Source organism: Akebia trifoliata, chromosome 13, assembly GCF_017979445.1.
Source record: "Akebia trifoliata isolate Shusen 1 chromosome 13, ASM1797944v1, whole genome shotgun sequence".
NCBI lineage: Eukaryota > Viridiplantae > Streptophyta > Magnoliopsida > Ranunculales > Lardizabalaceae > Akebia > Akebia trifoliata.
Genome location: NC_141387.1, coordinates 15246369 through 15260725, shown reverse-complemented (window position 1 = coordinate 15260725; position 14357 = coordinate 15246369). Strand labels below are relative to the sequence as shown.

At 34.6% G+C, this 14357-nt stretch overlaps 1 protein-coding gene and 2 pseudogenes across 3 annotated transcripts; 2 read left to right on the top strand and 1 right to left on the bottom strand.

The window, feature by feature from the left end:
• Positions 1–2052: 2052 nt before the first annotated feature.
• LOC147387981 (uncharacterized) lies at positions 2053–8691 on the top strand. 2 transcript variants are annotated; one of them, XR_015171222.1, is made up of 5 exons: positions 2053–2812; positions 6535–6870; positions 6963–7667; positions 7766–8301; positions 8397–8691. XR_015171222.1 is itself a non-coding variant. In XM_086420527.1 (4 exons), exons 1-3 carry the CDS (start codon positions 2744–2746, stop codon positions 7647–7649), a joined length of 1092 nt encoding a protein of 363 aa, XP_086276653.1. In that variant the 5' UTR covers positions 2053–2743; the 3' UTR covers positions 7650–7667; positions 7766–8691. The 2 variants fall into 2 exon arrangements, 1 of the variants encoding a protein (XP_086276653.1); XM_086420527.1 differs by having other exon boundaries at positions 7766–8691.
• A 253-nt stretch (positions 8692–8944) lies between these two features.
• LOC147387980 (protein NRT1/ PTR FAMILY 5.10-like) lies at positions 8945–10992 on the top strand (annotated as a pseudogene). The gene is made up of 2 exons (XR_015171221.1): positions 8945–10090; positions 10394–10992. The product of XR_015171221.1 is annotated as a protein NRT1/ PTR FAMILY 5.10-like (transcript).
• Positions 10993–11007: 15 nt separating this feature from the next.
• LOC147387979 (aspartyl protease family protein At5g10770 pseudogene) lies at positions 11008–12195 on the bottom strand (annotated as a pseudogene).
• Between the last annotated feature and the right edge of the window lie 2162 nt (positions 12196–14357).

Genomic DNA, 14357 nt, shown 5'->3' with positions numbered 1-14357 from the left:
TGTATTTGTATTTTTGTTTTTTTTTGTTGTTTTGTTTTTTGCAATACTATGAATGAGAAAATTAATAAGAGGAGAATAAGAAGAAAAAAGAGAAAGGAAAAGGTGATCTGGATCATGATGTATCGATCTGATGAGATGACTCACACCAAGATCAAGTCTTCTCGATCTTAGTCCAAGTCATCTCAAGTTGAGATGTTGAGTCATTTCAATCTCTGACGATTTTCGAAACAATGATACACATTATCTTTGCTACACAATTGCACCATATGTACAATTATTATTTATAAAAGTTATATGATCACACCATTTATTTGTGGTTAAGTAATTTTGAATAATGGTTATGGGGAAAATCGAGATGCCCGCTTTGGTTTTAAACTGATGTCATACCCCTTCACTTGGGCCTTCTTCAAGAGATGTGTAAATTGCTGAAATGCTCTGATCTTCAATTTTGCTAAATTGAAGATGATAGATTTTTGGAAAGAAAAAATCAATTAATTTTATCAGGAGGTTGAAGATAATGGGTTAAAGAGAAGCTTCAAAAGGGTCAATAAGTTCTAAAAAAATCGTCTCAAGATAAAAGATAATGTGCTTTTGGAAAGAAACTAAAAGACTTTTGTAATGAAATTGTAGATGAGGGTGTTTAGGTCATTTTAGGCTAGTTTGTTATGCAATGTCAAAGTCAAGGGAAATGTCATTAGTTTGAAAACATAAGTACATATACCTAATTTTCACCATAAGGAGGATATCTCGAAGTTATCCTTTTAAGGTGGTGGTTGCCATTGTTGTAGTGGTCATTTTATGCATCTTTGTTATGCAATATAAAAGTCAAGGGGACTATAATTAGTTTTAAAGCATAGCAAGATATATATCTAATTTTCATCATAAAAAGGAGGAAATCTCAAAATTATCATTTTAAGGCGACGGTAATTGAGTGTCGCTATTGTAGTGGTTTTTTTATTTCCTCCAAATTTTTTGAAAGAATTCAAAATTTGAGGTATTTTTTTCAAAGTGATATATGGTTACAATTTATTGGAGTACTATAGCAAAAGTCCATTTCAAGCCCAAATATTGAGGGACAAAACATCAAAACGAGGGATCACTCTTTAGCTCTTAAGCCATTGAAAGCAAAGAACCCACTATCACTAGGAATTTAAAGTGCATGGAACTAAAATAAGTAGAACTATTCTTGATAAAAATGAAAAAGCTCACAAGGAGCGTATTAAGGGTTTATAGGGAGAGATTACCTCTCAAACAGGAATTACTTTCTCTCCTAAGGAATTATAGATCTACATTATATGAAAGTAGAAGAACATAAAATAAAACTTCATACAAATAAAATAAAGGGATTAGATAGAAGTGAAAGAGTAAGATGAGGATTACATAATGAAAAACTGAAAAAATAAATATTTTCCCCACCTTGGTCTCTTCTTTTTTCTTTCTTTTTTCTTCTTCTTCTTGGTTAGAGTTTCTTGGGTGTTTGAGAAAGGATTTGACCAGAGTTCAAGTAGGTTAAAAGGTTTTGAGAAGAGAAAATGATAGAATATTAGATCACTTAAGCTCTTTCTCCCTTTTTCTTTTGGTGAGAGTCCTATTTATAAGGGTCTGGGAAACCCTTGGGGGATAAATTGATCCTAAATCTTCAATTCCCAATAACGTCATTAAAACCTTTATGAAAAACATCAATTCTACATTTTAATTTTACCTTGATGGTCTTTAACCTCTTGCAGAATCACATCCATCTTGAAAAATACCTTAGGTCATGTCTATTCTTGGAAGGTTCTTAATGCTCTTGAACTCGACCTAGACTAAAATGAGGTGCCTATAACATTGATTCAGACTTTGCTATCATATAGGAGCGCACATAACCATAGATGCTTTGACCATATTTCAATGAAAAGCATTTACGGTTCCATACAAGGGTGGAGCCAGGGTTTTCTCTCAGTAAGGGCTAAATTTGAACTCAATGATTATTGTTATATAGATCCTTTACATAAAGATTTGTTTCAAAATGCAATGATTCCTACTTTTTAGATGAGTTTAAATATTTATCGTAAATAGCTTATTATTGGAGCTTTTGCTTAAATTTTATAAACCCTTTGCTAAGCTTGTAAAGAAAAAGTTGAAAATAACATTCATGACTGAGGAGTTTCACATCCTAGATTTAGCATATTTAATACACATTCAAATTAGTTGGCAACCATTGTTATATGAGATGTAATATTGAATTTGAACTCGATAAGGGTTATATTGCAAACCAGAAATATTTTGTATTCTTTCCCTTTTTGTTAGACCTCTTTTAAGTTAGGCTGTCTTTCGTAGTCTGAGTTTGATTCGAGTTTAAATAAATAAATAAATAGTTCATGTCTTTCCCTAAAAACCAAATGATTAACGCTGTGTTTGGATTGAGGGAAGGGAAGGGAAAATTTGCAATTTTCTCTTCTTTTCTCCTGTTTGGATTGTTAAGTGAGGAGGGAAGAGAAGAAAAATGGAGGGAAGGGAAGGGAAAATTGGTAGAATTTTGTTCCCCCCAAAATCGGAGTGACGAGGAGGGAAGGGAAGGGAACAAAATTTTGATTCCAAATTTGTCCTCTACATTCTCAAAATTTCCAAAAAAATTTGATATTGGCAGGCCAACTATTAGTAGTTACACCCCAAGTTATAAGATACGATGAAACCCTAGAGAAGGGACGAAGAAGACGAAGAAGAAACCTAGAGAAGACGAAGAAGAAATCCTAGAGAAGGGATGAAGGCGGCGACCTCTACTTGGAGAAGAACTCGACTAGAGACGAGCTCGACTAGGAGACGAACTAAGGTATACTCTCTCTCTTTCTCATTCTCTGATTTTTTTCAAAAAACCAATATTATTAACAAATATTATGGTTTTTTTCTCTCTCTCCCCATTTTGATGGTCTGGGTTTGCTGCATTTGCTCTTGAAAGTTTTGAAATTTAGTCATTTTATTTAGATTTGTGTGTTTCTGTATCAGTTGATGTGATCTAGGTTTTTTCCAAAATTGTGTTTGGTAATTTAGGTTGTGCTTAAAAATGTGTTTGTTGATTTGGGTTAGAATTTCTTTTCTATAGATTTTAGAGGTTTATGAGTGTTTGGTGGTTGGGAATTTGAGTTGAGAGTTTACTGATTTGGTATCAAAGATTGTTGGTTTGGTATCAAAGATTTGGGTTTTGTTTAATAAAATAGATTGTTGGTTTGGTATCAAAGATTTGTGTTTTGTTTAATAAAATAGATTGCTGATTTGAGAATTTGTAATTTAGATATTTGGGTTTTACTTTATAAAATAGATTACTGATTTGGTATCGGAGCTTTGGGTTTTGCTTAATAAGTGTCTTCAATAATCTTGGAAACTTAGAAATACCACAAAAAAGGAAAATAAGTTTTTTTAGATGGATTTCTTATTTCTAATTGTCACCATTCTCGTATTTTTGATTTGGTTTTTTGGGGTTAATTGATTTCAATCTTGAACATTTCTGAACATGGTAGTTGGTTGATTATAATAAACGTTTATTGGGATCGAGATTATTGTTCAGTTGGTTTATGTGCTCTGGATTCAATCCGGGCTTGCCAACTAGAAAACAAAAACAAGATGGATGTTTTTTTTTTCCTTTATAATTTCAAAATTTATGAAGATTCATTTATTTTCTTGAACCACATGGTGATGGATTGATTGCTTTTAATTATGCTCCATGATATTAATTTTAATTGAGGACATAAATGAACGAGGATTCCTCTGTATGGACATGAAAAATAGTTTATCTTTTTAGTGTGAAGTACCAAAGTTGAAACCTTGAGCTTAGGGTACATATACTTATTTTCCATAATTTTTCTTTGTAGATCAGACCATTGATGGAGAAATCAGAAAAAAAAACATATAACTATCATGTGTGGTGGTTAAGTAAGAATTGATCCCCACAACCTCATAGTTGGTTTGAAATATATGTCAACCAACTGAATATAGGTCCAAGCCCTAATGATTGTTGAAGTCTGTCAGAGTTAGTTAGTAATTCTTAAGTTACATAAGGATGGTTTTAAAAAGATAGGAGAGTTCTCTAAATATTTGGATACGAGTAGATGAAGGGTACTAGTAATGGTGATTTTGAAAGATGAGATGTAAAAATAATAAATCTTAAAAAGATTGGAGAGTTCTCTAAATATTTGGATATAAGTACTATGAAAATTTAATATGTATACACACAAATTTTTGAAAGTTTATTAATAAGTACTGGAAAAGTTTTTTAAAATGTATACACATCAACATCTGAACTGTTGTACTTTTATTAGTTTTTTTTAATTATAGGAGTTTTTTTTTTTCCTCTCGTTTTTATGTCAACAATTCTTTATTGTTTGTCAAAAAAAAAAAAAAATTGAAGTTCTTTTTTTATTGTTTTGATTTCCAGTGAGTTGCAATTGCCAAATCTTCATCCATGTTCCTCTTTTGTACTATTGATTATGAATATTTTGTACTCATGGCATGGTTTAAAGTTTAGCATTATTTCAGATGTTATTGGTAAATATAAAATCTCTTCTCCTTTCAGTTTATCAGTTTTACCATAACAAACTAAATCCATCCAATAGTCTAATGCTTTGCATTATCGAATTTGACGACCTTTGGTGTAAGGGATCTCCTTTGTGAATTTGGTGTAAGGGATCTCCTTTGTGATGGTGTTGTTTTTTTATAGATATTTTTTTCTTTGGGTTCTCTTTGATTGTATATTATGTTTTAATTTTCATTAAAAGAGGGGCATAAACATATAGATTGTACCCGTTCACCTCACCTATATGGATTAAAAAATTCCTCGTGTTATAATGTAAACATATATGTGTACGGTTAATTACTACATAGTTGTTATAATTACTATTGTAATTGTTGTAGTTTGTAGATGGATAGAGATGAAGAATTGTATAAGTCGTTTCGTGAACATTATTTTCGTCGTCTTCGAATTTGGAAAAACATTGTTGTGGAATGGGATCGAAGGCGTCGTATGGCTACACACGTGGTTTGTCTTGTGGCTGCCTATTTGGTTAAGCAGTCTGAGTATAGAAATTATGTGGATCGCTCTATAATGCCAAACAATTTAGAAAGAGAGTGTGTGAGACAAGAATTGATGAACGAACTTAGGACTAATGAAAAATGTCGTGATATTATACGAATGGGGCCTGAAGCTTTTGAAAATTTATGCAATCTACTTCAAACTTCGGGTCGACTTACTCACACTCGACGAGCTACAGTTGAAGAGCAAGTTGCCAAATTTCTTCACATATTGTCACAAAATGTAAGGAACCGCACCATTTCATTTTTTTTTCCGTCGTTCTGGTGAGACTATAAGTCGTCATTTTCATCGTGTTCTACGAGCCATAATATCATTAGCTGAACTCTATCTTAAACAACCTGATGGATCAGAAGTTTCTCCAGAAATATTCAACAATAATAGATTCTACCCATACTTCAAGGTAAACATATTATGTTACTTCTTTTTATATAAAATTCATTTAAATAGTAAAATATTATTTTTGTAATAAAATTTGATATATTACATCAATATCAGGATTGCATAGGTGCACTTGATGGAACACATATCCGTGTGAAAGTTTCTAATACAGATGCACCAAGATATCGTGGAAGGAAGGAATATCAAACACAAAATGTATTGGTAGCATGTACTTTTGATTTGAAATTCACATACGTTTTACCTGGATGGGAAGGGACAGCATCGGATTCAAGGATAATTAAAAATGCATTGACAAGAGAAGATAATTTAAAATTTTCTAACGGTAATCTATTTAACTATTAATATATATTTCTTTTATTTAATTAAAAATATCATTATAGTAATGACTTTCAATCTTAATAGGTAAATATTACCTTGTTGATGCTGGATATATGCTTAGGAGTGGACTTATGGCACCTTACAGAGGTGTGCGTTACCACTTGAAAGAATATTCTACACATGCGCCACAAAATCCTCGAGAGTTATTTAATCATCGACATGCATCCTTGCGCAATGCAATTGAAAGATGTTTTGGAGTATTGAAGAAAAGATTTCCTATTATAAAAAGCACGACAGAGCCCACTTACTCAATTGACACGCAATCAGAGATAATTTTAGCATGTTCTATTCTCCACAATTTCTTAATGGGCGTTGATCCTGATGAGCGTCTTATTGCTGAAGTAGATAGAGAGATCATGAATGAGCCTGAATCTCAAGAAGATGTTCATTTTCGAGAGAATGATGATGAAGACTCTAGACTAGGAGCAATTTTAAGGGATAACATAGCAGCTACCATGTGGAGTGATTATGTGCTGAATCATGTGTGACTTTTGATTTTTTTATTTACATGCAAAATTGTAGCTGGATGATTGTATTGTAAGACTATGTTCAATTATTGGTTTAAATTTTCACTGGGAACTTATTTGATATTAGATATACGTTTTAAATTATTATCTTGTTTGCATAATAACTTACTATGTTACAAATTATGGCTTAATTAAGATAATTCTTTATTTCTGTATATATTATAGATGAGTAGGTCTTACAAAACAGAAAAAGAACAAGCTTGGAAATGGAATGAGCAAATGGATACGGTTCTCATTGACGCATTTGTTCACCAGAACGACAATGGAAACAGAGTTAATGGGACTTTCACAACCTCTGCATATGACCAAATTGTGCTTGAATTGAATGAAAGACTTGGGTATGAATTTAATAAACAACTCGTGAAGAACCGCATGAAAACAATTAAAAAGAACTTCACTGAGTGTTACGATATTTTCAAGGGTGGCTTGAGTGGTTTTGCTTGGAATCAAGGGACAAAGATGATGGATGCTGAGCCTGAAGTTTGGAAGGCATTGATTGAGGTTAAATTTTTTTACTAATTTAAACTATGTCACTTTAATTTACTTATTAATATGCAATAATGTTTTAATTTGTTTTTTCTTTATTGTTGTAGGCAAAACCCGAAGCAAAGAAGTGGATGAATACACCTTTACCTCATTATGAAAAATTAACAAAACTCTTTGGAAAGGATAGAGCAACAGGACAAAGTGCTGAAACTGCATTCGAAAAAGTGAAACGGTGGAATAATGAGATGCAGACAGGTGGGGGGATGGAAGCTGGTGGACGTGGTAAAACACTTATTGATGATATTGATCATATGGTGATAAATGATGATATCCATTTGGAGGGCTTTGAAGGTTCGTATGATATGCATGAAGATACTCGACCAACAACTCCTTATGAATCAGTTTCTAACAAGTCTGCAACTTCCTCACAATCCAAGAAGAGAAAGGCATCATCTTCAATAGATAATTCTGGATTTGAGGATTCAATGAGAGAGATTGCATTTGCAATCAAAGAAGGAAATGAAATTCTTAAACAAGGACATGATATTCTTAGAAAAGGAAATGATATTCTTAGAGGCGGAAATGAGATTCTTCAAAGGACTAGAGCACGCGTTTACTCGGAGGAGGATGTTTTTGATGAGTTGGTACGATTAGGAATTGATTCAGACTTACTTGATCGTGCCTACTCTTTCCTCATCGAAAAACCTGAAAGAATGAGGGCGTTTTTTGGTAACCCGGCTGATAGGCGTTTGCGATACTTGATGACAATGTTGAATAGTGCTGGAGATTCTTGATTCAGCACATTTCAACAGGTGAGTTTTGTTTTGCAATGTTCCAAAAGATTCCTTTATATGAACTTAGTTTGGTTGGTTCTTACTTGAATCTTTACTTATTTTTATTGAATTTGCAGATGTGGATCTCAAAGGTTGAGTACGACAAATCAAGTCCATCTATCGTCCACAAGAAGTGCTTTTGAGTTTGTTTTTTGTGCGTTTGTGGCGAGTCTTTTTTATTCGGTTTGTTTTTTGTGTCAAGTGTCATGTAAACTTTGGTTGGATTGGGGGAGAAAGGAGGGAGGGTATGTATGGTTATATATATATATTTGCTTCTACTTTAGTTTTTTTATAGGTAAATGCACTTGTTAGTTGAGTATCAGATGCAAATGGAATGTCATTTCCTTTGATGAACCTCAACCTTGGTGGATGGCAAGTGTGTGTATTTATTTTTATTATCTGCTTTCATTCATTGGATCATGTTTATTATGTTAAAGAGTCTGTTTTCTAGTATATGTGCAGAATATTCTGAGTTTTTTAATCTTGTTTCCCAAATTAGTACTTAGTGTTCATTGGGTGAAACATGAATCTGTTTCTGTATGTTTTTTGGAGTTCTCAAGTATGTCTGCAGAAAGCTTAATGACTAGGGGCCGATTGCCATTGCTCCAAGGAGGTGTGTAATGCTCAACCTAGATTCCTAAATATTAGTTTCAACTGTACTGTTTGAAGTTTTGGTTTTAATTGATTGTCTACTTGAACGAGTTGCAGTGTGAATGTGATGAGTTTGCCAAGTTCCAAGCAATTTATGAGAAATTTTGCAAGGAGAAATCAGCACAATTGCAGGTCTTTAAAGGTATTCTGTAAAATTAGGTTATCTTTTGTTGAATATCATTTGAGCAAACAGCATGTCTACACGTTTACTGCTAATGCAAATGAGATATGCTTTGTTATGCACTTTCCATTACTTCTATATGTGAGTTTTCAGAACAGCCATCTGTCCATGCTGAATTTGGTAATCCTCTTTTTCATATTATCATCTTCTATCCAAGGGTGGAGCTAGTATTTTGCCCAATTTGATTTTATCTTTTATTTTTTTCCTTTCTAAGGATGGTATAATCCAAATGGATACAAAAGTAGTCCAACAAGGATAGATTAGACGATGTGTGTATCCTTCTTGATAATTAGAGAGTTATAAGTAACCCCCACATTTGTGAGTTAACAAGTCATTGGGTTTCGTTTGCTAAGGATATGATAAGTACACTGATGACTGATCTAAACATGTAACCAAATTGAATATGGCAAAGAGGTGTGGCCCCTGCTAGTATTAATAGTCTTTTTCAGCAACTTGACGACAATGGTGGAAATATGGTTTATTGTATGGTTATTGACTTAATCATTATCATTATATATAGGGTTGGGTTCAAGAGCCAAATGCTTTCCTAGTGTTGAATTCACAGAACTTCAGTGGAAACCGAATGCTTTCCTACTCCATAAACTACTCTTTGTTTGTTATTCTGTTCAACTCTAAACAGAACAGAGGTATTTATAATCCTCAATAAGGCCACTAGAATGGATGTAAACATGCCCAATATAAGACCACTACCAGTGAGCCACTAAAGGTTTGCTCGAGGCACTCGTTGGTATCCACTAGCCTTTCAAGTGTTTCATCCTCTCTTTTGGTGGACTTATGAATTGAAATTTTTTTCTGTTTTTTATTTCTGGCCATTGAATTTATTCATTTTTCATCTTGGTTGTGGAAAATCAATTTTTCTTACTTTTAGAGCCATTAATTTGAGCATTTTTCACCATTGGTGAGAAAAATCATGAGCATTTTTTCTCTATATCATCATCATAAGTAAATATTTGGTATTTTTCATCAATAAACATCATCTTCAAGTTGGATGGAATTACAGGGGCTCGGATTGTTAACTCTATCAGCTGTTCTTACTTCCCTATACTCACCTGACTGTCAAAACACTGAGAACAATATCTTTTGCTCTTCTCCTTCTACTCTCCAAGTCGTCTTCTTCTTCATCTCTTTGTATTTAGTAGCAATTGCACAAGCTGGACATAAGCCATGCGTACAGGCTTTTGGAGCCAATCACTTTGATGGGCGAGACCCAGAGGAGAGCAAGTCCAAGAGTTCATTCTTCAACTGGTGGTATTTTGGTTTATGTGTGGGTTCCTGTGTTACAATCTTTATCATGAGCTACATCCAAGACAACTTGAATTGGGGTCTTGGATTTGGTATTCCAAATGTTTCAATGGCAGCAGCACTTATTGTTTTCTTGCTCGGAACTAGGACTTATCGTTATAGTTTCAAAGAGGAGGAGCAACCCATTTGTTAGAATCGCTCAAGTGTTTGTAGCAGCAGCAAGGAATTGGAGAACCACCCCTTCATCCACTGCCATGCTAGAGGAAGCAAGGCAAACGTCCTCCAATGTTGGTGCTCACCAATTCAAGTAAGAGAAATGAATTTCTTTTTGCTTATTTTGAAACAATGAAAAATGAGTACTTTTTTTTACGTATGGTATAAAATGGAGTTCGCACTTTAGGAAACTCATCCATTCATCAGCCACAATCAGTTTTTCTTCTTCAAACCCATATTTGCACTCAGGTTTATGATCAAGTTAAATGGTGAGTAGGATTTATATTATCGACCCAATACTTGAAATCATGCATATGATGATAATACTAAGAGAGCTTTTGAGTTACTTTACAATATTCTAATTGAACATACAACAAGACCTTCTTCTTTATGGCAGGTTTCTCAACAAAGCATTGATTGATGAATCAAACTTTTCAAATGATTCAAGGAAAGATTGGAGAGTATGTAGCATTAGTCAAGTGGAAGAAGCAAAGTCTGTACTGTGATTGGTTCCAATATGGGTTACATGTTTGATATATGGGATTGCATTTGCACAAATCTCGACATTCTTCACTAAGCAAGGAGGTACCATGGACAGATTAATAGGATCAAGCTTCCAAATACCAGCTGCCTCACTCCAATCCTTTACCGGACTGTCTATTGTTCTACTTCTTCCCATATATGATCGTTTCTTTGTTCCTATTGCTAGAGTCATCACAGGGAAGTCCTCAGGGATAACAATGCTTCAGAGAATTGGCTGTGGAATCTTTATATCTGTGATCTCCATGGTGGTGGCAGCTCTAATGGAGAAGAAAAGACTTAAAATTGCTTTAGAGATTTGGGTTGGTCGACATTCCGGAAGCGACAGTTCCTATGAGTGTGTGGTGGTTACTTCCTCAATATATCTTATTCGGAATTGCTGATGTCTTCACCATTGTGGCCGTGTCGAACCCAGAAAGGTCATAACATGTGTCCAAAAATGAATATGGTTGAGCTGGTGGGTACTTGACATCAAATTTCGAACGCTGACCTGAGTTCTGAATAAGCTGTTTGTGGAAAATAAGTGATTACAACGACAGAGTCTAAGATGGTACCCGAAGAGGTAAATACCGATGGTGAGATTGCTAATTTTTTATCTGCCACACTTATCCCTGATAGGTTTAGGACATACAATGATGGACGGCGCGGGTTTGTCAATAGAGGCGTGTATTTGAGACCAGTCTTGGTGGGGGCTCCAAAAGCTAGGTATCCAGTAGAGCTTGCTATTGGTGGGATACAATAAGAAAATATTTTTCCAAACATTTGACTAGTCTGAGATACAAGTGATATATTGTTGCGTCCGAGGCCGAGTAACCCCTCTATTTTTCCAGATGGTCTGTGGTTGTTTTGACCACAACCAAACATGAAATTGGGGAATACATTTGAAGATGTTAGCGTTATTGTTTCACGTGCAAAGAATCCAATTGAATAGAACTCGACGCTGTATTGGATGCCATAGATGCAGGTGGAGGTGGCAGAGCAACTCCCCTTTATTTGGGAGCACTCCTTAGAACTGCAAGAGATATTAGAATATGATGATGACTTGGAGGGGTCGAATATTGGGTCTTCTTGTGGATAGCAACTGACAACACATGGTTGGCATTGAATCCAAGTAAAGTCACTGCCAGTGTCAAATGCCAGCGAAAGATCTAGCTTGGGCATACCAAATCCAATGGTAACTACGTAATTGTTAGTGTCCAAACAGACTGGAGCTTTGGAGCAGAGGAAGCGTACCCGGGTTTTGTCTTGGAGGAGGTTTTGGATGGGATTGAGAGTTGTGTTGTTTCTGTGGCTCATTGGTGCACAAGGCCCATCTATGTGAGCCATTCGTAGTGCTGCGAGTGATCGTCTTGGACCTGAAATGTCAAATAAAAGATTATGTTAAATATGAATGAAGGTGGTGGCACAATGGGACAAAGTTTGGTCATTCCATAGTGTGAGCCACTGAAGGATCAAGCAAGTTCAGGCAGGACAGATAGCCTAGGGCCAAACCAAGGTCTTTTTCTAGACTCAAACTAGAAAAGATAATCCAAAATTATGTACAATTATCTGTTATTTAATATTCCAAAAATAAAATATCACTTTGAACATTTTTCATTTTAAATATTTTTGAACATTACCTGTGGTGGAGTCTACCATTGAACAACACCCTTCCTTCATTATTTCGAAAACAATGGGAATAATCTTGGGGTGAGTTTGGTCTTTCTACCTTAGTAAGATGGTCATAATTCATAATGCTTCGGTTTCCCCCTCCTATATTCGCACTCACACCAGTTCCACGCTCGGCAAAATATTTTTGGAATATGCACTAGCTATCCATGTAAATAAGATGATTTCATCTCTAGTTTTGGTAATAATTCACACTTTCATTTATCCTTTTAATAAATTTTCTATTATTCAATTTAAGAAAAAAATCCTGTTATTGAAAAAAGGTACATTAATCTATAAATCTAAAAATAAATAAAAAATAAAGAGACAATGTCTTGAGCATCAGGTGCATCATGGTTTTATATTACCTTTGGTGAAGGAATCAGAGCATACATTTGCTGATAATAGGGATTTGACTTCAATAACATGATGGTTCTTTGTTGTCCCTTGCCCTCGCACTCGTCCACCACCGTAGGTGTAGGCTTTGTTCAAACAGCAAGAGTGACACAAAAAGAGTGAAAAGAAGAGGAAATGGAGACAAAGGAAGGAGGAACCCATTATGGCCCATATGGTTCTGCTCTGTCAAGTCACTCTAGTCCCCTTGGGCTTAAGTCCTGAAGAATCTACGTAGTTACACTTAGATGGAATTAAGGGAGAGGAAGGTTGGGCCAAGACTGAAAGCAATAATCTAAGAGACTTGAGAAAGACTCAAGGCAACAACATCCAATTCGTCGTAGAAGATTTGGAACCAACTCATATGCTCATGAAGCTAATCTAAGAGGACTTGAGAAAGACTCAGGGAAACAACATCCAATTGTAGAAGATTTGGAACCAACTCATATGCTCATGAAGCTAATCTAAGAGGACTTGAAAAAGACTCAGGGAAACAACATCCAATTGTAGAAGATTTGGAACCAACTCATGTGTTCATGAGCTTAAGATCTTAAACGTTCTTTGGGTTGGGATCTCATGTTCAAAAATAACATGTTTAGTGATTCATGGTTTGTTCCAATTGGATAAAAAGAATTAGTTTTTTGAGTCTTTGTGGAGTCTGGGGCACTTTAACACCACATGATGAGGGCTCCACCCTATACTATATTAACACTGGTTGAGTTGGACTGATAAAGGCTTCGATAACAAATTCCAAACAGACGATCTCAAAGGAATATTTTCATAAATGATTGAGATTTGAGACCCACCAAATGATTGAGAATACGAGGTGTCGTGCATGGTTTCAACCCTACAGGCCTAGATAGGAATTCAATTGGGCTGAGCTAGCCTAGGCCAGGCCATGTCGGGCTTGCACAGCAACAGATTGGTTCTTAGGTTAGGTCAATTGACAAAAGCAAATCCCAACCCGGTTGTCCGCTTACCTTCAAAAAAAAAAAAAATTGTAAAAAAAAGTTATGTATAACATCACATTTATATTTAAATTTCAAATTAACTTGAATGCATCCATTTATGATTGCATTAATGGAGTAATAAGAGGTGTTTGAAACAAGGGAGGGATAGAGTTTCCCATTACACTTAATAAGATAGTTGATTTGTTTTATTAATTGTATTTGCAATATTCCATTCCATCGTGTATAGCCTTGATTTTGCTGTTCCACTGATTTCCTAAGTAATTTACATGTAATACAACTACTTGATTAAACTAGTGATTAAGAACTCTTTGCAGAATTCTAGGTAAAAATTTCCTTTGTTAAAATTGGCAAACAGGAATGGCTACTTAAAACGGCTTAAAGTTGTTTCAAATTGGAAACGGTAATCGTTTTTTATTGACGATGGAACACCTATGAGTTGATTAGCTGGTGTTTCTAATTCATTTTGCACGAATAGTGTGGTACCTATTACCTTGAAAAAGATAAGATGTATGCATTATGATAATGTCCATGAGATACACTATATCAATGCTATTGGTATTTAAAAAAAAAAACAAGCTTTAGACAACACCCTCGTTTTTTATGCAGACATCATTTTTTCTATCTTTTGTAAAAAGTAACATCTAAAAGTCTAATTTTATTGGAAGTGGTGTGTAATAAGTAAAAATTAGGAGGTCAGTAGTGCTAAAATAATATATATAAGAAAACTGCATCTGTCGATAGTCGATACTGAAAAATCTTTGTTTATTTGTAGACATTGAATTTCAGTATTTTTCAGACATTGGATTGCAT